Below are 25175 nucleotides of genomic sequence, written 5' to 3'. Positions count from 1 at the left end.
TGTTACATAAGCATGATTTCCTATCCATCTGCATCATAAGATGGCAATGTAAAATTTTTTACATTTTTCCACTTTTTGGACATAAGGCTATAGTCTTATGTATTTTGGTATTTTTTGTTGAAATACATTATTCACCATAGATTTCATGAAAAACATTTTCATTCATTTAATTCACCTTCGCTGTTACATGAACAATATTCCCTATCAATCTGCATCATAAGATGGCATTTAAATTTTTTTGGAGATTTTTCCACTTATTGGACATAAGGCTATTATAGTCTTATGTATTTTGTCATTTTTTATTGAAATACATTTTTCACCATAAATTTCATGAAAAACATTTTCATTCATTTAATTCGCCTTAGCTGTTACATAAACATGATTTCCTATCAATATGCATCATAAGATGGCATTTTCAAATTTTTTGACATTTTTCAACTTATTGGACATAAGGCTATTAGGCTTAGGCATATGTGTTTTGGCATTATTGACTGCAACACATTTTTCATAATAAATTTCAGGAAAAACATTTCAATTCATTTTTATTTCGCCTTAGCTGTTACATAAACATGATTTCGTATCCATGTTTATCACAAAACGGCATTGTAACATTTTTCCACTTATTGGACATAAGACTGTAGTTCAGAATAGTTTCAGATCTGCGTGTATTAGGCCTATGTATGTTGTTATTCGTATAGTTCTCACCCGTTCGTGGACAAATCACCCGGACATCTTCGTGATTTGATGCAGGCCGTCTCCTAGGCGACACATCTACTGCGGCAGGCTGTGACCGCATCACAGCAGAAGCAGCTGAAATAGTTTTTCGGCGTCGAAATGGATCAAAAACCTGCAGTCGCAATTGTTCCCTACAGTCTATGATTGTTCCAGAGCAAGGGTAGGGCTCACTCCTGGTGCTTGTTCCCATTGAAATGGAGACACTTCTATAACCTGAGGTAATAATTAATAACTGCTCTATGATTATATCTTCATCCAGAAGAATTAACTCCATCCACAAGTAGGCTAGGCATGCAGGCCAAAGCGCAAGTATTTATTTGCATTTAAACTGTCCAGTTGTCTGTTGGTAAATAAATAAAGAACGGTGAGGTATTAACTGGAGAGTTTGCGAATTTATTTCAAAACGCTAACATAAATCAAAGCTTCGTGTAGCGTACATTTAAATGTTCATTCTTTCCCAGTCAATACTAGCCATCCGTTTCTAATTAAGGTTCTTTTTGAATTAGCTTTCAGAAAGGTCAATTGATAGTAAAATAGACATAATGAGCGCCAGTGCCTTCTATCAAATGAATCATGCAATTGGAATCTTTAATTCCAGTTGTTTCACTTAGAACAAGCGTACAGGAATATTAAACTTGTTTAAATTTGCAAAAATAATAATAATGTATTCCTACGTCACGTGTGAGGGGACTCTATGGTACAAGGAAGTGAGGAAGTAGTTGCTTAGCAACTAACAGGAAGTACGTGTCATGCTGACGTCTCTTATATAAATGCAGTCGGAGTGGCATGCTCTTGCATTTGGGAAGAGGAGGAACAGCTTTACTGGTTCTGATTTGGGAAGGTTCGCACTACAACGAAAATAAAAAACTATAACGAATTATGGGTTACACAAGACGACTCAATTTCAGCTGTTTGTTCGGAAAGCTGGTTATATTCGGGCGGACAATGTGGATTTGGAGTCCTACGTAGGTTAGAGGCGGATAATTTGTGCAGACAAGCTACCTAAGCGGTACGAGGTAAGCGTTGTGTTCGTCTTCCCTTTTATTATCTATCGACGGGCTTATTACAGATGGGCGAAACAAACTTTCAGCTACGTTTCATGATCAAACTAACAAATTAATTTCGCACTTACTATCCTGCAGGGTGTTTCAAACATTCGAAGCTGCAGCAGCAGCGGAGCGCACGTGCCCTCCGTCCACGCCACGTGCTTAAGGAGCGGAAGGCCGCGTCTGGGCACACAGGTAACGTAACGATGTACTTGCTTGACCTCCATTTATTGCTACGAAACGTTACGAATGATGTTATTAACGCGTTAGACTTCTGAATGAAATAATGAAGTCAACTTTTGTTACTGACAAGAACGGCTCCGTGGCTACTTGGCACGTGCATCTGCATTGCACATTTAAGCAGCAACGGTAACCTCCCCCGTTTGTTTCAGGTTGCCTTTGAACAGAGGTCGAAGAAATCCCGATGCGGCTGGTGCTACCTGGGAGAAGACTGATTGTATAATTTCTTAAACTTTCTGTGAATATAAAATAAAAAAAAAATGGTTTAGTCTCCAGTCTTGGTGTGGTCGTTCTTTGAGCACCTGCGACTTGGCCGTCTGCACTGTCTTTGAACCTGTGGAGCCTTACTTGTGGTTTCACAGGCCAAGCTACAGTGCGAGAGAAACGCTTGTTATAACTGGGGCTTCTTTGGCGTCTCTACCAAGCTGCTCTTTTAAAAGCAAGTTACATCTGAACAATTTGTTTTTTGTAGTAGAACGGTCACCCGCTCTGCCAGTCTTTTCTCCCTTGTAACCTGGTCAATTTGCCGTCTGGGTTGGTGACGTGCTGTGTTTCACAAAACAGGATTACGGAGTTAGCCGAATAACCACAGCGAGTGGAACCCTCCCAGATCTGGACTCTGTACTCCACTCAATTACCCAGCTAACTCCAAAATCCTGCTTTATGAAACGCCTTCCCTGGTCTTTAACAAAGCATACTTTGGTTGGAAAAAAGCTGGATTAAACATCCCTTGTAACTGCTGCTAGAAAGCTTTTTTTCCCCCAGTTCTAGCAGCATTTTTTCCCCCCCCCTTCTCCCTTTTTTTGTATCCAAGTCAATTTATACATTTTGCTGTTGATTCAATGCATGTGATTGCTAAGCAATAAAAATAAATTAAAAAAAACCCATAGCCAAAAATATGACCTTTCAAAGTGGTATGGCTGCTATGGCAACCCTTGAACCCTGGCATGTTTCCCAAGATGGATGTGTGTGTGTGTGTGTATATATATATCTCAATCAAAAGTGACATTAGAATGTATACATTTTTAATCAGATGCAGGCCCCTGGAGTCAAACCCACAATGTTTGTGTGTTTTGCACAACTGTGCCACAGGACCACAGACAATGTCTAATGATTCAGATGGGGAACAATAGTCATAAGGGGAGAACGTGATTTATTCAAACCGCAAAACCTTTATTCCTCATAAGTCGACCTTCATACAATATTCCCTATACTGCTGAACATAGTGCATTTTGTCGTCCTGACTGCTTGTAGTTATTGCACACAAAAGAGGGGTATTACACGACACAGGTTTCGCACCATTTTATCACTTACAAATGATAGAGTATTAAAAGGCTTCCTCTGCATCATAACTTCGAAAACAATTTTTAAAATCTCAACAAGGCTTGTATGGTGAACAGATAAATCAACAATATGGCAATAATTGTGTGTGTGTGTATATATATATATGAATTAATACAATTCCAGTAAAATGAAGGCATTACCACAGGAAAGTGAACAGGGTCTGTGAGCTTCCACACAGGCCTGTGTGTACAGTCACACCATCAGATGGGCCTCTAAATGAATCCACTGATGATTCACTTAAAGCAGAGCCGCCCAGTCCTGTTCCTGGAGATCTACCGCCCCCTGCAGGTTTCAACTCTCCTTAATTTGGAACGCTTAATTATCAGCTCGATGAAATCTCCAGCGGTTGAATGAGGTGCACTTTTGTTAGGGTTGGAATCCAAACCTACAGGGCATGTTCCCAGGAACAGGATTGAGCAGCCTTGATTCAAAGCTTCACATATGCCTGCCTGTACTGTAGTTTGAGATCCTGCCCATAATTACGGTTATACACTACATGTCCCATGAGCCTCTTCTTCATTAATATTGCAGTGCTGGAGCACACTCCATGTGCAGGACGTTGCAGCAGGCCTATCCCGCAAAATAAGTCTGAAGCTTGATGCATGCCCTCCCTTTAATCATTTCCACAGGCTTGCTGTGAAAGTGGCTTTTTAATTTTATTATTATTATGAATTATTATTTTATAGAAAGAAACAGGTGCTTGTATGAAAAACATGACTTCTTAAATGAGGAAGAGTATTCTCACAAGTGACCAGGGGAGAATCTTGACTGTCCGTTGAAGAACACAGATGATGATACTGTGGCAAAAACTAATTTAAATAAACCTAGAACAATCCAAAAAGTTAGATTAACATTGTATTCTTGTTTTTTTTTTCTCCATTCTTTCTTTCTTCAAACTCGTTCAAAAAGGCAGAGATTTATTTAAAGTGAGAGCCACTTTTTAAAAATTAATGTATGTGTGGAATCCCAGTCGTTTTCGAGGGGAGGAGCTAGTGTTTGTTTTAAAGGCACAGGTGCCAATAGCACATCGCTGTTTCTTTGATTATTATTTTTTTTTTTTGCCATTACAAAAGAAATACATTTTACACGAGAAACGTATCATACTCTAAACAACCTGTAAACAAGAAGGACAACAACAGTGCATACATGTGAATTTAACTTGGCAAAATAAATAATTTCACCCAGTATCTCCAGTATAAAACACAGATACCTTATATGTCAGTTTGCCAGAGACGTTTGCTAGTGTCTTTACACTCTGTTTCCATGCAGAATAATCACTGTTCGATGCTCTGAGTGACAGGAATGACTTGGCGTAGTTAAAAAAAAAAAAAAAAAACTAAAAACATCACAAAAGCATGTATTGCCATTACTGTGTGTCTCCTGGCAGAGGCTGCTGCATAGTATGGCTAACATCTCATGGTTACGGCTCTTCTAAAGACCCGGGCCGCTGAAATATTTATTATGTACTTATTCCATATGAAACATTAATATACTGTTGAGGGGGTGAGGGTTCTCCTGAAGATGAGGTTTTATTTCAGACGCTCAGTCTCTGAGCAAGCCTTGGCTATCAGCCCAACAAGCGAGGCTAGACTTAAATTAACTACAGTGTGGGACAGCTGTAGCCACTCCCGACTGTCACTTCACTTCTATATAAACCGTTTTACAAAAAAAAAAAAACCATCTCAATCTCACCGAGGCAAATCGATAATACCCCCGTCACTCCCCCCCCACCCCCATGTAATCCATACTGCTGATTAATGCTTTCTTTCAGAGAAATCAAACATTTTTAACTGACAAAGAATATTTCGTACATTCATCTTTTTTTTTTTTTTTTTTAAAAAGGCCCCATATACATAATTTCACCATACAAAGCTTGTACGATCCACACACAGGATTTCTGCCTCTAGTTTACTTAGTGTACAGTGCGTCCTCATTTAAGGTGGAAACTGAACACAGTCCTCAAAGCATCACTGCACACACCCCTGGTTATGGCTCCTTAGTGAATGGGTTTTCAGGGTTGGGGGAGGACAAAGCTTTTTTTTGGGGGGGATGGGGGTAGTGATGGGTGACACAGGCAGCACATTGTATGGGGGTGGGGGGGCGCGGGCAGTGACAGGCAGGTCTGCTTCTTAAAGCAAATGTGCATTAGTCGCTAAAACAAGACGTCTTTCTCTCTCTCTCTCACACACACACACACACAATGCATGTAGACAGGGCGCAAGAAAGTTCGAAGTTCTGCCACCTCCCTTTGCAGTGCGTTTCAGAGCGTGAGGTTGTGGGTTGCCCACTGTTCGTGCAGTACCGCTGTGGACAGGCAGAGGGCGCTGCCCAGCATCACGGACGGCACATACTTTCACAGCAGTGATTTCCGTCCCGAGGCGTTCAGTGCAGCTCAAACAGCAGCACTGAAAACCAGCCCCTTGGAAGCGAAAGTCAAAACTCCCGAATCCCAGTTCACCCAGAACCAGAACCAGAACTCGGCAGCCCACGTCCTGCCCTCTCTCTTCTCCAGGTTTTCACCTGTGTGCGTTCTCTCTCTCTCCCGCTGCGCGCAGAAGGTCGGGCGGCGGGGCAATACGTCAGCGGGTAGTTCCACAGCCGCCATCTCTCCCCCTTCCGCGGTAGAGCTGAGCTTTCGTTTTGTTCCCCTTCATTAACGAAAACGACAAGACACGCCTTCTTCCACAGTCCGTTTGTCACACGTAAAAATAGGCTACGGAAGAGCAGCAAATGGCTTCATTTCTTCTTATGAACTTCATGGCGGGCGGGGGGGGGTCGGGGTACCCTCAGCCTTGTACCCCCGCGGAGAACTGAACACAAAAAAGGGGGTGGGGGGGGGAGCGCAAAAGACTCCTGGCCCCAGCAGACCACGTGTGGTAGGAATGTGGCACGGTTTTGGTTGTTTGCTGGTTGGTCCGACCTTTGACCCCCAACCGGCTCCCCTCACATCGGTTCTCCCTCCTTTAATACTGTAAACTGCAGGCCCTTCACATTTTCACCGGGGGCCACGCCCTCGGCGTCCGCCGGGCACGGATCCTTTGCCGTGGCGACGGCGGCTGTCATGGCGGCGGCGTTGGAGCGCGTGTCCGTGGCGGAGTGCATTATGGGCAGCCAAACGTCGTCCATGTTGGGCATGACGAATACTTTCTGTGGGGGGGGGGCGTGGGAGAGAGAGCAGCAGACAGTCACCATGACAGCACAGCAGCTTGCATAGGCAGCACAGCGAAGGATGCAGTCCACCTGCGGCAAGCGTGCTTTACCTGGGTCAAACACGTATTTGTTTCGGATTTAAATACTGTTCTGTGATCTATTGCTCTTGCCTGGTGTCATTGAGCCTGCCAACATGACCAGAAAGCGAGGTGTTTGCACTTTTTGAGAGTATTTCATTGGTTCCAATACACCAGACAAGATCAGTAAAGCGTAGAAAAGTATTTGAATCCAAAACGAATGCGTATTTGACCCAGGCTTGCCACAGACATAACAATAAACATAAGGCTTATGATACGGCTGTAGTGGTGCGGGCAAGTCCACCATCAAGCAACCGAGCCCTGTGTGCAGCACACACCTTTAAGGAAATACGAGTACATTACTATTACACACACGTTTTGGCCACGCTGGTCTGATCTGATCTCATGAAGTCCACCTGGCCAGGAAAATGGTTTTAATCGTGATAAACGAACTGCACATTACTCTTGAGCTAGTGCTAAACCTTTCAGTTAAGCTCCAATGATAATGTAATAAAGTAACATAACATTTTTAGCCCAAAATTAGTTTCCGTTAATCTCGATCCAGAGTGTTTTTTTAATGCCCCTCTAGGACAATAAATAAATAAATAAATACATAAATAACACTGAGGGGCATCTGCATGTTCTGGCTGAAGTTCCAGCCCGTCCCACAGTGGGTCTGTGTGCACCGATAAAGACCTCCGGCTTCCCCGTCACTGTACCCGAAACTCCTGGTCCAGCTTCTTCTCGATCCAGTCGGTCACGTGCGCCAGCGTCACCTCCCTCTCCCCCAGTTTGGGGCGGGCCTTCAGCTCCAGGTGGGGGGGGCTCCTGAAGCCGTACCTGTAAATCAGACGGGGTGTCAAACCGATGTCGTCGTCCCAGATCCACCAGGTCTACGGCACCCACAGCTCTACCAGCTCGGACGCGACGGCCTCCTGTAGCACTTCTGCATTTTCTGCACAGATTAGGTACCCCTGTACCAGGCCCACGCAGACACATTATGAGAGTAATTAAGAACAAAGGGCTGTGCGCCCCTCCTCCAAATCCGTGTGATGACGACGATCCAGTTCCAGCAGTCGCAATTTCTACTTATGACCAACAGAGGGCAGCATAGCAAAGTTTGCAGTTCACCCTGATCTGAAGAGTGAAATTTAAGGAAGAAAAAAAAAAAATATATATAGTAATACAAAATAAGAGTTGGAATCAATTTAAAAGTATTTATAAAGAGAAAAGGGGTACGGTGGACCCTCTACTATCTGACACCCTCAGGGGATCAGTGGAGCTGGAAAGTAGAAAAGTCAGGATAGTAGAAAATGCCCCTGAGAGAGATACTCTGTTTTAATGGGCCCAGCCTCGGGCTGGAACGTACCAAATCCTGTCCGTCGGGGGTGGGGGTATGTTGACCGCCAGCGTCCCGCGGCACTCCTGCACCTCCACGGTCAGCAGCAGCGGGGTGTTGGACACCTCCTCCATCTTCTTCTTGATGAACTCCGTCTCCGTGGCCTTCTGGAAGTACTTGGACTTGGCGATCTTGTCCACGAAGCGCATGATCTTGCTGGGCCTGTGGCCCCCAGCGTAGCTGAGAGAGAGAAGGGGCGAGTCAGCACCCGGCAAAGACGACCGCTAAGGCCGCTACGAACCAAAACACAGCCGAGGACATAATACCGTGTGCCAAAGTCATTATTTCCTCCTCGTTTTTGTGTCCGGTCCTGCTCAAGGTTTCTTCCTGCTATCAGCCAGGGAGTTTTTCCTTGCCACTGTTGCCCTAGGCTTACTCTTTGGGGGCCGGTTCTCTGCGAAGCTGCTTCGTGACAAAGCTGCTTCGTTAAAAGCGCTACACAAATAAAAATTGATTGACTTGATTGATTTTTGTGGCAATGGTAGTAACCTTCAGACCTGTGGCACACCTGCAGCTGAGCACTACACTTATCAAGACAGTGACTCACTTATTCATTTGACGATGGAGATATTATGCGCATAGTCCACAACATGGATGGACCCAGCCCGTACTTCATGGCTTCATAGCTAGAAATAGCTGTACAAAATAAGTAATTGTACCTTACTGAACCCGTGTTCAGCAGTTGTCTACGATCATGAAAATGCACTTCTTGTATGTCGCTTTGGATAAAAGCGTCTGCCAAATGAATGTAATGTAATGTAATGGCCACAAAAGGGTCCCCCCCACCCCCCCTTTTCCTTACTGGGCAGTCTCTGGCTCCAGTTTGAACAACATGGCGGCGCTCGCGAACTGCACGTTGGCGGTTTCAAAGCGCTTTTTCGCCAAGCCCGTGTAAAAGTCAACAGTGATGTCACAGTCACTTCGTCCACGTTTTTGTCTGCAGTCTAAGGTCTCACCCTTCCGCCCCAAGCAATGAGCTCTTCTCCGTGGGAACCTCAGGCGTCTCCTCTTCGTCGGACGACCCCGCACTGGAGGACTCTTCGTCGCTGTCGGCCAGGCAGTACACTCGCGGTCTGGACCTGAAACGCAGGTACAGGGGAGTCAACCAATGAAACGCCTTTGCTGCTCTGTCACGACAGACACACCTGAAATCAAACTTACTGCTCTGTCACGACAGACACACCTGAAATCAAACGTACTGCTCTGTCACGATAGACACACCTGAAATCAAAAACTCACTGCTCCGTCATGACAGACACACCTGAAATCAAAAACTCACTGCTCCGTCATGACAGACACACCTGAAATCAAACTCACTGCTCTGTCACGATAGACACACCTGAAATCAAAAACTCACTGCTCCGTCATGACAGACACACCTGAAATCAAAAACTCACTGCTCCGTCATGACAGACACACCTGAAATCAAACTTACTGCTCCGTCACGACAGACACACCTGAAATCAAACTTACTGCTCTGTCACGACAGACACGCCTGAAATCAAACTCGCTGCTCCGTCACGACAGACACGCCTGAAATCAAAAACTCACTGCTCCGTCACGACAGACACACCTGAAATCAAACTTACTGCTCTGTCACGATAGACACACCTGAAATCAAACGCATTCACCATGCTGTCACGATAAAAAATATCTCAAATAAGAAACACTTCACACTCTGTTAAGAAAAAATATGGAACGTGCTCTCTGTTCTGAAACAACAAAAACAATGAATGAATCTAATTATTCACAAGAGTGATTAGATTAATTCAGTGCATCGTATCCAACGGAGCTAGTTCCAGTGTTGTGTCCACTGTGGTCATAGAACACCAGAGTCAATAGGAATTCATTTAAGTTAATCTTAACTTTGAGAATCCAAAACTTTATTGACACTGCCTCTATTGGTCACGTTGTCAACACATGGAGCACTGATGTTGCTAGGGCTGAATACACACCCAAAAAAAAAAGAAAAGGAAAAATAAACAAGAAAAGAACATTGAGAACTGCACACAAGACTCACCAGAAACAGGAAATTTCATCCACAGAAGAAAGCGTCCAAACAGAGAGCGGACAAGAGAGAAGGGTAGAGTAAGACCTGTTAGCGGTTAGCAGGTCGCTGGTGACCAAGGGTGCCCTGGTACATGGATAATAACCTCTCAAATAAACTTTATATTTTCAATTATCGTTTTGAATTGACATTTCGAAGGTATGCAGCTAAAACATTAGGAAGTTGTGGCATCTGTATTTAAAAGGTTAAAATACACAAAAAATACTTAAGAACAGAAGATATAGCATATTGCTGTATTTTTTGCATTTTGATGAGAAGTCGAACTTTCATTCGAATAAAACTACTTACATCTACCTAATCAATTATAATGTGAGGGACTGAGAGCCAGTTACTGAGCTCTTTGAGTCCTCTGTCTTTTTCCTTCCATTTTTCTCGACAGGAAAGACTAAAAAAAGGGCTTGGGGGAACCGTTCTTCAGAAGAAGCCAGAAAATTACAGAGCAGAAAAAGAGAAAAAAGGGAACAAAGAAACTCACTCTCACTCTGACGGTCTCCCAACTACAGCACTTCTACAAACGACTTCATTTCTTAACAACTGCAGTTCTGAATGTCAGAGGACAATTCATTTCCATTCTTCGAAATTAAAAATGCGCCCAAAGGTTTTGGGAGTGCCTGCTCTGGTAGAGGTTCGGGGTTGGGGGGTGGGGGTGGGGGGGGCGCTGCTGTGGCAGAGGTTCGGAGGGTGCAGCCAATGGGGCGTCGCTGTGGCAGAAGTTTGGGGGGTGCAGCCAATGGGGCGTCGCTGTGGCAGAAGTTTGGGGGGTGCAGCCAATGGGGCGGTGGCAGTGCTCTTACCCGTCTTTGCCCGGCTCGCCGAATCGAAGCCCCTCCCCCTCCTTCCCGAGCCTCGCCAGGTTCATCTTGGTCTGAAGGGTCATCAGAAAGGATCCGGTGTAGGAGATCTCCAGATCAAACCACAGGCCTGCGTGGAGAAACACACACACACACACACACACACGTACATGTAAACACGCACATACACACAAGCACACACACACACACACATATACACACACCAAACCTGGGTCAAATACCAGTACTATACTAATATCATGTATCTGAAAATTACATTTTCAACTATTTACAAATAAACTAGCCCAACTGCTTTTTTTATATGAAGCATGTGAAAACACTTTGTATTCAAGTACCAGCTCTCTCATGCTTCAAATACCTCATTTAAATACTGCTTAGCAGAAACACATTTTAAACATCTGAAGTATTTTCCAAAACGGAATCCTTTTCAAACTATTTCAGATTCAATTTAAATCACTGTCATGTAAAGCACCCAAGAGTTTAGCAGTTTTTTTGAAAAATGAAATTGGCTTCATTTTCTCTACTTTCAAAAATAAGGGGGAAAAAAGAGAAAATAAGTTAAGGTAAGTTCTGACCATTTTAAGAACACAGCAGCATTGCATGCGAGCTGTTGGAATGACCCATGTTGGACACACACAGTCACACGTGCTGAGAACCAAAAAATTCTCACACCTCTCCATCTGTGAGGGTGTGATATCCCTGCTAAAAATTCCTGTTTAAACAAGCCTAAACTGCTCACGCTGGTTTAAGCTGTGCTTCCGACACTTTTTAAGCTGGGTTAACCAGCTCTTCACCAGCTGAGCAGCCTATATAGTCAGCTAGTCCACCAGTCTGACCACCAGTTTACACTACCAGCTTAACAGATGGAAATTAGCGATCTAGCTAAATCTGGCACATTTACATCACATAATAGTGATGTTGACCAATGTGTATTGTCCCTGTCAAATAAATGAAAATACATAAAATAAAATAAACTTTTTTTGTCCAGCTAGAGACCAGCTTTGAGCAGCCACTGACCAGCTGGAAGTGTCAAAAACACAGCTTAGACCACCGTAAGCCAGCCTAGAATCCCAGCTGGTCTTGGCTGTAGTTTTGTCCGCAGGGGCGTCTCCGGTACGTCCATTTAGCTCCCGCTGGCCACTGACAGCACAGCAGTGAGCCCTCACTCCCTCCGAGGGACACGCCTTCTGAGGCACAGTGGGGAAGGAGGGGGTGGGGGGGTGGAATGGGGGGGGAGGTGTAGGCGGTGATGACTGGAGCACTGCTCCCTTACATGCAGGACAGGGCTACGTGAAGGCCTTTGCAAACGAGCCCGTTAATTAACTGCTCAGAGTTAATTACTGTGTGAGACTGTGAGTGGGAGCAGGAGGCTGTGGGGGGGGGGCTGGAGGGGGGGGGGTCGGCCTGAGCATTAATACCAGCCTTCGTAATTCAGAATTTGCCGTTCTGCACTTAAGATTTTTCTTTTCTCAACGTTAAAAAATTTCCCTCTTGGGCAATAATGAGGGAGTCCTTTACTATGAATCCTTACGTTATATAATTGAATTAACGGGGCGGTTGATAAATGGACTTGCAAGGTCTCTGTCGATAGACGTCACCGGTGAAGCATGGCCAAGGCTCACTGGTTCTCCAGTCTTCCTTCAGCCTAAACATCTGAATAATGTGTGAAACATTCAAAGCATTCACAGCCTCGGATGCCCCCTGCAATGCCAATCTAACGAATAGCTGAGATTTCTCTCTTCATTTTAAACCCACGGGCTTATTGACTCAGGCGGCTAATTCAGCCGTCTCCTTTTTGAGGCGTAGCGCCATCCTGTGTCTCGCTCTGTCCCTTCCCAGAGACCTCTGCCCACTTCCTGTTCCTCTCTGTCTTTACCTCACCTGCCCTCCACCCCCCCCCCCCCCCCCTCCTCTTCCTCTTTCCCATCCATCGTTCGTTTGAAGTTCTCATTTGCGGCTTGCTCTCCCCCTCTCTCTCCCGAGAGAGAGAGATCTCAGGGCCCTTTGAAGAGAGGGGGCGCAACTGAACGAACGCTCGTTTGAAGTTGGCAGGCGGGCTACGTCGCATTAGCATCAGCGCCTTCGCCCGTTGCCACGGAGATAATAGCAACTGTGACAATAGAGGGGCCCGTCTGCTAACTGAAGAAGAAAAAAAGAAAAAAAAAAACATAAACCTTCTGTCCAAAAAAAAAAAAAAGTGTGATTGAATCCATCTCAAAATACACTTTTCCTGGGCAGAACAGTCTGTTGAATACTTAGTGTCAAGGATATTAGATCATTTAGCCCCAGGGGTGTCCAATCTTATCCAGAAAGGGCCGGTGTGGGTGTAGGTTGTCGTCTCAGCACAGCACCGATTCAACAAAAGACACTGATGAATAAAATGAGGTGTCTTAGTGCTGGGCTAAAACAAAAAAAAACCTGCACCCACACCAGCCAATTTCAGATCAGAATGGCATAGTAGGTAAAAGGCTGAGCACCCCACAGCACTGACGGGGCACAGAACAGCTTTCAACTACAATCACCGTCCAGTCTTAACAGAAATATCTGAATACTTGATAAATAAAGTACATCCTTCAGGGCATATAAAATTTTTTTTTAAAACTATTCATTGTGTAATTGTAAAACCAGTGCCAGCCACCAGGGTGTGCTCCGAGCATACAGCTTTTAGTTATTAGGGCTCGAATGGGCTTAAACATGGCTGTCATGGGATTTTTAAAAATAAAGTATTAGTCATCCACCTTTAAACAGCGCTAGAAAAACATGTTAATTCAGGGGGTTTCCATGTAAACGAGTCAAATAAAGATCCAGTTTCAGTGTTCTGAAGTAACTCTCTCCTCGCAAGCCTGGCAGCTTGTGCCATACAGCCACGACAGATGATTCAAAATGCTGCTGCCCGACTCGTCCTCAACCTTCCCAGGTTCTGCCACGTCACCCCCTCTGTTCAAAGTCCCGACCCTCGCCTGCACTGCAGCCGACAGGACAGCCCCCCCACCTACTCACAGGACACGATTCAGTCCCACACGGCAACTTGACCACTCCGCTCTGCGGCAGCAGGGCGACTTGTACCCCCTGCCGTCCGTTTAATGTAGCAAACGTTAGCAGATGTTTGTGACGTCACAAACAAATCCCGGCCAATCCTTGACTATTAAATGGTTAGGGAACTGGGCTTGTAAACCTGTGACGGTTGCAGGTTCGATTCCAAAGTTAGGATACTGCTGTTGTACCCTTGAGCAAGGCACCCAACCTGAACCGCTCCAGCATAGATCCAGCTGTACGAGCGGATGCTGTGCGTACAAATGCACACAGCTGAGCAAGTCGCTCTGGGTACGAGCATTCGCTAAATGCCCGTAATGTAATGAAAGCAAAGGCCAGCAGACACACTGAATTCCATTACATTACATTTAATTTGGCAGACGCTTTGATCCAAAGCGACCCACAATAAGCGCACGCCGAAGGTCGCCGTAGCGACTGCAGAACACAGGTCAGATAAGGTACAGTTCCCATAAAGTATCAGCTACCCGCAAACCATGAGCATCAGGTTTAGTTCTCACACGGTAAGCGTAGAGTAAGTCAGTGAAGTTACAGCAAGTCACAGACTAGAAGTGAGGCATGATTTACTAGAGATATGATATGAAACAGCTTCAACATCAAGATGAAGATACGAGTGCAACATGAAAGTGCGAGATGAAACACCGCGAGGAGCCATATTTTTTTAATGAAAGTATTTGGGACCCCAGTGATGTTTAAAGTACAGTCTGAGGGGGGAGGGGAGTGATGGGCCTTTGATGGAGCAATGAGCTGGCATGCGCGCGTGCAATTAGGAGCCATTAGCCTTGGCTGTCTGTCTGGGGCAGACTGATGGATGACTCGATACTGCAGCTCCACCCCCGAAAAAACACCAACCCCCAACCTCCCCCCCGTCCCCCCGTCCCCCCCGTCCCACCACACACACACCCCCCACTGAGCCCGCAGCAGGAACTAACAAATTAATTAATTAGGAATTAATGAAGCTCCCTCACCAAACCACCCCCCCCCCAAAGTTTAAATCAAACCGTGGCCTGTCTGGCACAATGCTAATTTATTCAGTCATTAATTAAGGAGACGAGGGACATACTGGGTTTTAATGAATCCTGCTAGCATAGCATATCATAGTGTGAGTACTGAGGTTGCTCAACACCTCAGCAGGATTTACATAAAGTATTAGCACTTCATACGCACCACAGGCGCCATTTTAAAGTCTATTAACAGTTTATTAACGGTTCAAATGGACATAATCTGCCATTTATGTCATATTTACGTGTGGCGTATGATGACGACATACAACCTCTGACTATTTATGTTATTTGGCATAAATGTTTATGAGTGTGCAGTAAATACGAAAGTGCTGCTATAAGGCGTTATGAGATGCTTATGAAGGCTTCACATTGAGCTAGTTATTACGTAATGCCCTTTAGAGAAAGTGTTTCTTTGTGTCTGAAGGGGGAAAAACCCAGGCCCTATTTTTCTCTTTTTAACCACTTCTTCAAAATTCTAATTCTTTTTATCGTTTACTTCTTTAAATTTGGAAGACTTTGCTTTATACATCTGTTTCCGCCTGACTCTCTTTCCTTAGCTCAATGTAAAGCTCTCTAGTTTCCATTGGCCTACTACCTCCTCTTTGTTACAGGGTATCTTTCCGTCATTGAGCATAGTACAGTTATCCTCTGAAACAAAATGGAGTCTATATCCACACAGCCCATTAGAGGTAGATCTCAGCTTATTGGCTGACTGCAGTGCATCGTCCGCAGCAGTGAGTGCAGCAGGAATGGTGTGGAGTTATGTGACGCTGAAGCTAACAGAAGCTCTTCTCAGCTCTCAGGCTCTTACCTTGGTGGTCCACCGAGGGTTTGGACGCCTGCAGGATCTTGGGAACAGCGACGCCCATGTCCAGCTCGGTCAGAGTCAGCTCGTTCATAAAGTACGGCAGCTGTAAACACACGTGGTACAGTCAACCACCCCCACACAGTGACAACATGGTACGCTCCACACTGAACTACCCCCACACCTTGACCGCATGGTACAGTCCACACTCAACTACCCCCACAAGCTGGCAACATGGTACGCTCCACACTGAACTACCCCCTCAAGCTGGCAACATGGTACAGTCCACACTCAACTACCCCCACAAGCTGGCAACATGGTACAGTCCACACTCAGCAACCCACACACCATGGCAGCATTGCATTCCCCAAAGCTCTGGGTGGCAGTGTAGTAGAATGGGCAGGAAATTTGTAAGGGTTGCAGGTTTGATCCCCAGGTAGGACACTGCCATTGTGCCCTTGGGAATATATCCAGCTGTATAAATCTGCCGTGGCCTAAACCAGCCCAGAGCAAGCCAGAGGCAACAGCGGCGAGGGAAAACTCCCTGGAGGTGTAGGAAGAAACCTGAGAAGGAAGAAGACTCAGTAGGGAGGGGCCACCCTCCTCTGGCCAGCTCAGGGTGTGGGTTCACAAATATAAGGTTGCAGGATTTGGTTTGACTTTGATTTGAAATGTAATGCTCTGCACTATCTACCCGGCTGATCGGAGTATTGCAGTAACCTTCGCAGGGATACTCTCAGACGCTCACGGACGTGACCGCACTGACGGGCCGGCTTCATACACTCACCCTGATCTTACTGAGCTTCATCTGGATCTTCTTGGACACCACGTTGGCCCAGTACTTCTCCCCCAGGAAGTCCCAGAAGATCCGACCCAGTAAGGCGTTGACCCAGGCATCCGGCTCCGCCTCTTCCTTGGGGCTGCTAGGCAACTGGAAGGGGAAAACGCAGCAAGTGAGCGGCCCCCCGTCTTCCCTTTAAACACCCACATCACCCGCGCAGCCACAACAGACCCCCACTTTCCCCACTCCGCACCCCTCCCACCTTCTTATATCGAAAATGGAACACTGGGTTACAGGTTCCTCTGGAAGGTTCTGGGATATCCTACAGCTGAGTCTATTGTATGGAGAAGACATCGTCATGACCCCTCCCTAAACCCCAGTATAACCCACCCTGCCCCCCCCCCCCCCCCGCCCCAGAACCCCAGTATAACCAACCCTGCCCTCCCCCTGCCCCCCGAACCCCAGTATAACCCACACCCCCTCCCTCCAAACCCCAGTATAACCAACCCTGCACCCCCCCCCCACCCCCGCCCCCGCCCCAGAACCCCAGTATAACACACCCTGCCCCCCCACCCCACCCACCCCCCATCCATACCTTCTTGCTGGCCCCCGGGCTGCTCTCAGCGCTGTGCACGGGGCTGCTGGTGGGCGTGGCTGGCTGGCCGGGCACGTACTGGGCCATGTACACGCTGTAGTCCAGCAGCGCCTTCTGCTTGCCGCCGCCGCTGAGCTCGCGGGGGCGGGGCTGCGACGCCAGCAGCTCGTCCAGGCTGCTCCGGCTGCTGCTGCGGCTGTGCGACAGCCCCCCTGATTGGCTGCTGCTGCGGCTGTGGGCGGGAACGAAGGCTGGGGGTGGGGAGGGGGCGGGGCCAAAGAAGGGAATGGTCACACACGTGAACGCTCGACACAAAACCCGTGTGCGCAGAGAATCACCGCAGAACTCAACAGTATTCAGATGAGTGCGATGTGCCCTGGCCTAGTCACACTATCAGTTGTGATGCTGAATAGGGTAAATGTCCAATGAACGGATAATAAATAAAAATATCACTCAGTAGTCATTACTGACCAGCACGGCAATTGTGCTTGTTAAATGAGCAGGCCAATGAGTAGTATGCTTGTTGGACGAGCAGGCTAATGGGTAGTGTGGTTGTTGGACAAGCAGGCCAATGGGCAGCTTGCTTGTTGGATGAGCAGGCCAATGGGCAGTGAGTTTGTTGGATGAGCAGGCCAGCGGGCAGTGTGTGGACTCACCGCTCCTGCTCCCTGGCAGGCTCTGGGGCTTCCTGGCCTCCGATTTCAGCTTGGACGCCAGAGTCATCCTGCGGAACCACTCCTCCTTCTCCCGCCCCGTCCGTCCAAAGAGGAACAGGGTCCCATCACCACCGGGGGCCGAAGCCCACCCCCGCTCTGGCGTCCCGTGGGGCCTCTTGGGCTCCTCGCTCCCCCCAGACACCTCCCCCATCTCCCCAACCCCCGCCGCCGCTGTCCACTCCTCGTCTGCCCCACCCTTGCTCGTCTGGGTCTGGGACATGAAGTCTTCCAGCTTGCCCAGCTCGATGCAGATCGGGTACTTCTTATTCCACACCCGTTTCGTGGCCAGGTTCGAGGGCACCAGGTAGATCTGCAGGAGACAGCGTGACCGACAGCATGCCTCTTATTCACAGGGATTGACTGGCGAGATGCCATCGTCATCACACACCACACTGGGCTCCGTGTATGCACTTTAACCCTTTAAGGTGTGAGGTCACATAAAGAATGTTCTTAACAAAACATTCTCATGCTGCTGATGTCACAATCGCAACTGGTAACTGAAGCAATACTCTAGAACACAGACTACCAAATAATCTACTATTCAGAGGGTTAAAGCCCCTGCAGGTTACAGCCATTTCAGAGTCTGGGTGGGGGGGGGGGGGCTCAGAACATCATCATGCAGCACACAGGTAATGCGGCAATATATAATCCATGGCAGCACATAAAGGAAATATACGCAGGCCAGTACATATGTCATTTTCCCCTGTAAACAAGTACAACGGGGACCAAGAGCCGGAGGCCACTACCAAGAAGAACTTATTGTTTTCATTATTTATCAAGGGCTAACAGAATTATCCTACTCTGTTTATATTTCGTATTCAAGACCACATTATGTATTAATAATGCAACTCAAAAAAGAATAACCGGTGCGATGGTACAATGTAAGGCCAATAGCATTAGCAACACCAGAGGGTAGAATGGCAGATCAGATTAATTGAGTTAATAAATGGTTTTAGTTGTTAATAGCCCAGATATTTGCGTATTGAGCTTTAGGAACACGTATTTGTTAGTATTCGAATGGAATAAATGTGATGTGACCTCAAATAGAGAAACGTTTACGTTACGATGAACGAGAACAATGAAAATAACCAGGGCTTGGTAGCGTCCTCAGACGTCTGGGTCTGCGCTGTAGTGGTGTAAATGCAGATGATTCAGAGTGCATTGGTTCAGATGAAAGCACCACACCTATTCAGGTGAGATGGTAACAGACTGTTGGGTAAAATCTGACCGGGAACTAGCGTGTGCAATTTGCACGGGAAGCAAGATGTACAAATGACATACAAAGGCCACCTTACCATCGGTCAGGTCACGGATCGTTTGGCTGACCTAGACCTAGGTGACCGACACGAGGTATGTGGCAGTGAAAGAAGAGTGACAGTTGGGGTGGGACCCAACAAGGGGTATGATATTATGACAGTTGGGGGCAGGGGGGACCCACGTTGCTGTCGGTCAGGTCGTAGATCTTCTGGCTGATGTAGCTGACGTCGGGCTTGGGCTCGTTGAAGGTGGCCCGCCGGGCGATGTTCCGGTTGGGTTTGGAGAGGCGCAGGGACGACCCCTCCAGGCGCACGAAGACCGACTGCGTGAGGGTGGCGTGGTACGTCTCCGGGTCGTAGCTCTGGATCTGGTTCATCCAGCCCTGGTGGGGTACCACAGAGTGTGCCATTACATTACTGTAATAATCATAATAATAATAATAATAATAATTCTCAAACTGTGTAGCCTGTAACTGACCAATGTATTGGTAACCAACCCTGTTCCTGGAGATCTACCATCCTGCAGGTTTTCATTTCAACCCTAATTTGGCACATCTGACGCTACAAATTAGCAACTCAACAAGATCGCTGGCTGTTGAGTGAGGTGTGGCTTTGTTAGGGTTGGAGGGAAGACCTACAGGGCAGTATATCTCTAGGGCCACAGTTGGGAATGACTGGTCTGCAACCTTGGTCCTGGAGAGCTGCAGGTTGTAACTAGCTTTTTATTTTCAGCTTAAAAACAGCAACCAGGTTAGCCCTAAGAAAACTGGTGAGTTGAATTTAAGTGTCTAGTTAATTGCTTTAATCGGTCAATTAGTTAAGTGCAGAGTAACAGCAAAACACTGCAGGCCCTGTGGCTCTCTGGAACCAGTGCAGCAGACGACTGCTCCAGGGTCTGAAATGTTACACAGTGTGTCGCATGCTGGACGTTTCTTCTGCCTGCGAGGCTCTGCAATGGCGAAGAACATAACAGAATAACAAAGGGCAATAAAAACATTCAGTTCACTTGAACCACAGAGAGGTTGGCTGGTCATAAAAACACAGTTTATGGGCTTTGGACCGTGACTGCTGACAGTGGCCTGGTTCCAGTCCACATTTACCCTGAACTCCGACTCACAATTAAATACAATTGTGCTCTCCTCTCCTCTCCTCTCCTCTCCTCTCCTCTCCTCTCCTCTCCTCGCAAACACAATCTGGCCATTTCAGCAAGCACTAAAACTCAACTTGGCGAACCGTGACAAGAACACTGACTTTTTATGTTAGCTGAATTTCATTTCAGGGTGCCCAAGTCGACCAGGCACACTCCCAGGCAAAAGGAAGAGGTAAGTGAAGAGTGAGCTATCACAGGATTAGCATGGCACAGTCACTACTTTTTTCTGTGAAATTGTATGTATTTATTTATTTATTTATTTATTTTAAATGAAGGAGTTTTCATATACATGTCAATAATAACCAACGCGGGGAAGGGCATGAGGGAAGAAAGAAAGATAAAGGGGAGAGAGATAACAAAAAATCCCAGCACATTGAGATCATTCCTTAACCCTTCGAGGTGTGAGGTCACAAGTATGTGACTAGAATGTTCCTAACTGAACATTCCATCGGTCATGTAACAATCACTAATGGTAACTGAAAGCAACGAGAGTTCTAGAACGCTTAGAGTTCTAGAATAAAATTAAATAAAAATAAAAAAACATTCTAAAAAACCTACCCTTCCCAGGGTTACATATTAGAGCAGATACTTGCGTAACGTCTGCACAGACAGGCTGACATCCCCTTCCTGCTCAGGCACTGGGGCAACGTACCTGGGAAGTCTGACAGGTGAGTGTCTGACTGCAGGTTTCGGTGGGTCAGTAGGGGGACACTCTTAGGGCCCGATTTACTACGAATCTGCAAAACCTGCATTTTAGCACAAGCAAAACCAGTAACATGACCAGTGATTGGGTCATGGTTTTTGTTTTGCACCAATCATTGACTGTGTTGTTAGTTTTGCGTGTGCCCGCTGAAGATCTTGATAAATCAGGCCCTTAGAGTCTGTATTATCATAACAAGGTGAGCCTCAACTGCACTTGGTACTAAAGCCAACGATCCTGAGGAGCGCACGCAACTAGCCTTACGGGATGCCTGTCGCTAACTCGAGCGCCAGGAGTCATCGGCCGAGCCAGGCTTTCGGAATCTTCCTCGTGCTTAAAATGGTCGTCACCGCATTCCACCCATATTTTACCCAACACACCCACAGCTCTGACTGACGAGACGGATTCCACCGGCTGGCTGTCACGCCAACACCTCCGTCTCATTTTTTTTCTTCATTGTGGCTCCTTTTTAATGGAGCAGTGCATTGTGGGATCATAATTCCAGTATTTAGAGTTTGAGGGCAAGTAATCCTACTGTGCTTACAGGCTTTCACATGAATACAGGATCTTTTTTTGTTGACCAAATTTGGCAAATGCTCAGCTCCTGAATCATGCGCAATATATTTTATACTCAGCGAAACGGTTTGACGCCAAAAGAGCACCACTAGTTGATTGGTTGAGTTCAAGGCCAACCATCGCAGGCTGACCAATCAGAGCGAGGCTCCCTGCTGTGGACACTGTTCGGTCTCTCTTTGCCAGAGAACAACGGTCAGGGCTAGGCCATCCTTTGCGAGGTATAATCCAAGCGCTGGCATCCAGGATAATGGCCAAAACTGCTTTTTAGCAGCACATGCCAGAGCTTCACCTTTAATCAAGCAACAAAGGCACACTTCTGTGTTAAGTGCTGATGATGTCACTGTAAGAGGAAGTGCAGAAAGAGGAATGACCTCTAATATTATGTAACATTATGTAACTGGGCGCTGGGACAAAGAGCACAAAAAACCAAAAAAAAAAAAACGTAACTACAAGATGAGCACCCTCAATGAGTAGGAGGGAAAGAGGCCAGAGAGGAGCATTCTCTGTGAGATCAGACCTATGGTCTGTGACAGAACGGGCGGGGAAATTCACACACGCACTCACACACGCTCACACACTCACACACTCACACACACATGCGCTCACACACGCACACACATACACGCTCACGCACTCATACACACATTCACACACTCACACACTCTCGCACACACACACACACTCGCACACACGCGCTCACACACGCTCACACACGCTCACACACACACTCACGCACACTCACGCACACTCACGCACACTCACACATGCTCACTCACACACACCCACCCATTTACTGTTGCTGCTCTTGGCCCTGTCATCTGTACGAAGCCTCTGGTACCTGACAAAGACTCAGAGCAAAGGGCACGCAGACCCACCTTGAAGATGTCGGGTTCCTTGACGTCCAGGTGCGCCACGTTCCACGCCTCGCTGCTGCAGGTGGCCCGCTGGGGGCCGTTGCCGGAGCGACGGGGGGCGGCCAGCCACACGAACAGCATGGCCAGCATGAAGCCCAGCGCCGCCCCCAGCAGAGCCCCGCCCAGGTAGGTGGGGAGGGGCAGGATGAAACAGCAGTAAAGCAGAGAGGTCAGGACTATTAGGGTCATGTAGGGCACGTCAGGCGCTTCCTCTTCCTCCTCCGGTCTGCTCTCTTCCTGAGGTGGGCGGGGCTCGCTGGCTGCGGCAGGCTCCGCCTCCCCGTCGACGCAGTCACTGTACAGCTCGACGAACTCCTCATCGTCCTGCCTGGCCAGAGCCGACATGGACCACGTGTCCTGCCCCCGCGAGGGGTACCTGGTGCCCGTGGCCCTGCCCGGCGACCCCGCCCCAGCCCCGGCCCCGCCCGTGGGGATCTCCCCCTCCCAGTCCAGGCCCTCCTCCTCCTTGATGCAGTAGTTGTTGTTGTTGCTCTCGGCCAGGCCGTTGAAGCCGGCCAGGCTGGTGAGCTCCGTGGCGCTGGAGGACAGCCCCTTCAGGCGGGCCCCGCCGCCCTCGTCCCCCATGATCTTGCTGAGGCGCTGCAGGGGCTCGTACATCACCTCCGAAAGCCGGCGGCGGGTGTCCTCCAGCCGCGCCTCCACCTCCTGCACCGTGAAGAAGGGCCGGCTGTCCGGGGAGGCCGCCGGGGAGGAGGGGGCCGTCTTGGAGTCGCCCCCGGCGACGGTGCCGGCCGCCGCCGCCGCCGCCGCCAGCGCCGCCGCGCGCGGCTGGGTGAACTGGCGGAAGAGCTGCAGCCCCAGGAGCGAGTCGGGGATCCGGGAGGAAGAGGAGAAGGAGGAGGAGGAGGAGGACGAGGGGTTCGAGGGGTCCTGGTCGGCGCCGGACGATTCCGTGGACAGGGACTTCACCAGCGTCTTCATCAGCTGACGCTTGGTGGTGGGCGGGACCGCCACGCCCTCCCGCGGCTCGTCCACGGAGAGGGACTTGACCAGGCTCAGGAAGGGCCGCGAGGCCGGGGCCGTCGACCTGGAGGGGGAGGAGCCAGAGATGGGGGGGGGACGAGGGGGCGGGACTCTCCGCTCCGGGGCGGAGTAGGCGGGGCTGTGGGCAGAGCCGGCGGCCGGAGGAGGGGCTGGGGGCGGGGCGCTGGAGGACCCCGCCCCCGCACTGTTCACGCCCTCCGCCTCAAACAGGTCCTCGCTGGCCTCCTCCGCAGTCACCACGCTCGGGTCGTACTCCGCCGCAGGAGGAGGAGGACGGGGGGGAGGGGGGGCAGCCGGCTCGCGCAGAGCCTCTTCCTCCTCCTCTTCCTCCTTCCCCAGTGCAGAGAAGTGGACGGCGACGGTCTCCCGGGACGCCGAGCGCGGGACCGGCAGCTTGGGCATGGCGGGGAGCCGAGAGGACATGGGACCAGACCTGTCCGCATGGCCGCGGCTGCTCATTGCAGTGCTGCGTCACGCCCTGCAGGGAACACACATTCCCATCATGCATCATTAGGCGTACGATCAGTCAGCCTCAGGTCGAGAGTTAAGAGTCAATTAAGAACATTCTAATCACATATGAGCGATCTGGCACCTTAAAAAGGTTCAAAACGAAGCTCAACCCATTTCCGCATTTCCGTTTGGAGGTTCACGGTGGTAAAAGTAGCGATGCATAAAATAGCTATTTTTTTTTCTTTTTTACTTCATAGAATGCCACAGCGCCTCCCTGCAGCTCTGACAATTCCCTTCACAACAGAACGTTCCGGAAAGACTGGCTCCCTCGGGGGACCTGACATTTACCGCCCCGAGTGCCTAGCAGATACCTTCAGCCAGACGCGTACAGCCGTTCACAAACTGCCCCTCACGCTGCGACGCGCAGAAGCTGAGCCTCGCTGGAGAGAAGGGGTTTCCAGCAGTAACCTTCAGGTCACTCATTAATGCAGTTCCCCCCCACCCCCACCCCCCAACATCAGCGTTAATTTTAGTCGAGGCGAAAGCGTGCGGTGAGACATTACCGCACAAACACTGGAGTGCGCGTGAGGACACGCAGTGCATTAGCAGAGAGAGAGAGGGGAAGCCTCCCCATGTGCGGCAGCACTGTTAAATTTAATAAGATAGACTCTGCAGAATAAAGAGCATGTTCTGATATGGGGAGTCTTTGAAGTGGAAAATTGGGGAAGGGGGGGGGGGGAGGCAGGCAGTGAAAATGCCAAGCTGTGGGGGGTGGGTTGTGCTTCCCTAAGAGGAAGCAAAAAAAAATAAAAAACATAATCAAGTTCAGCTGGGGGTCCCAGAGCTGCAGGGAGTCCCCTCTATGAAGAGCATCGGTCCAGGCACTGCTCATCTTCCGTCTGGAGCACCGCAACTCTCTCCTGGCCAGCCTGCCATCCCATCGAAGCTGCAGGAAGCCTGAGCGAGCCGAGCCCATGACCTCACAGACCGCCCAGGACAACACACTGATCAAACGAGCAGCCTCATTCATTCAGAAAGCTGGAAACAAACAACTCGAAGGGTGGGAGGCCACAGAAGCCAGTCATCTGGGGGGGAGTCGGGGACAGGTGCATGCTGGGTAATCCGGTGTCAAACAGCGAGATACCATGAAAGACAACATCCCTGACAACCTGTGCCAGATCAGTCAGCCGCACCATAGCAACGAAACACTAGAATTCTGATTTGATTTACCATTGAGAGGGAGAGGGTAAACAATGCAGATGTGTGTGTAAAATACAGACAGCTAGTTTTCATTCTTTACA

The 25175-nt window shown here is 48.4% G+C and overlaps 1 protein-coding gene, 1 long non-coding RNA gene and 1 other non-coding gene across 4 annotated transcripts in view; 2 read left to right on the top strand and 1 right to left on the bottom strand.

Moving 5' to 3' along the window:
* The first annotated feature begins 1470 nt into the window (after nt 1–1470).
* LOC118216764 lies at nt 1471–2881 on the top strand. The gene is made up of 3 exons (XR_004763065.1): nt 1471–1751; nt 1878–1976; nt 2174–2881. It is a non-coding gene; the product is annotated as an uncharacterized LOC118216764 (long non-coding RNA).
* On the top strand, nt 2339–2473 carry LOC118217469. Its single transcript, XR_004763221.1, has one exon. It is a non-coding gene; the product is annotated as a small nucleolar RNA SNORA50 (small nucleolar RNA).
* Nucleotides 2882–3157: 276 nt separating the features above from the next.
* The window catches only part of LOC118216763 (testis-expressed protein 2-like), a 41612-nt gene continuing 19594 nt past the window's right edge, over nt 3158–25175 (bottom strand). Inside the window, exons 2-12 of one of the 2 annotated variants that reach the window (XM_035398223.1) lie at nt 22381–23902; nt 19262–19462; nt 17764–18133; nt 17108–17358; nt 16519–16662; nt 15738–15837; nt 10854–10980; nt 8948–9064; nt 7962–8171; nt 7312–7432; nt 3158–6512 (exon numbers count right to left, since the gene is read on the bottom strand). In XM_035398223.1, coding sequence (XP_035254114.1) covers nt 6309–6512; nt 7312–7432; nt 7962–8171; nt 8948–9064; nt 10854–10980; nt 15738–15837; nt 16519–16662; nt 17108–17358; nt 17764–18133; nt 19262–19462; nt 22381–23883 — 3348 coding nt within the window. In that variant the 5' untranslated portion in view covers nt 23884–23902 and the 3' untranslated portion in view covers nt 3158–6308. Of the gene's footprint in view, nt 6513–7311; nt 7433–7961; nt 8172–8947; nt 9071–10853; nt 10981–15737; nt 15838–16518; nt 16663–17107; nt 17359–17763; nt 18134–19261; nt 19463–22380; nt 23903–25175 lie in introns of both variants that reach the window. The other variant, XM_035398222.1, reaches the window with a different exon arrangement.

The sequence above is a fragment of the Anguilla anguilla genome, chromosome 17, assembly GCF_013347855.1.
Source record: "Anguilla anguilla isolate fAngAng1 chromosome 17, fAngAng1.pri, whole genome shotgun sequence".
Lineage (NCBI taxonomy): Eukaryota > Metazoa > Chordata > Actinopteri > Anguilliformes > Anguillidae > Anguilla > Anguilla anguilla.
Note: the sequence above shows the minus strand (reverse complement) of the source record. Positions and strands in the feature narration are given on the sequence as shown.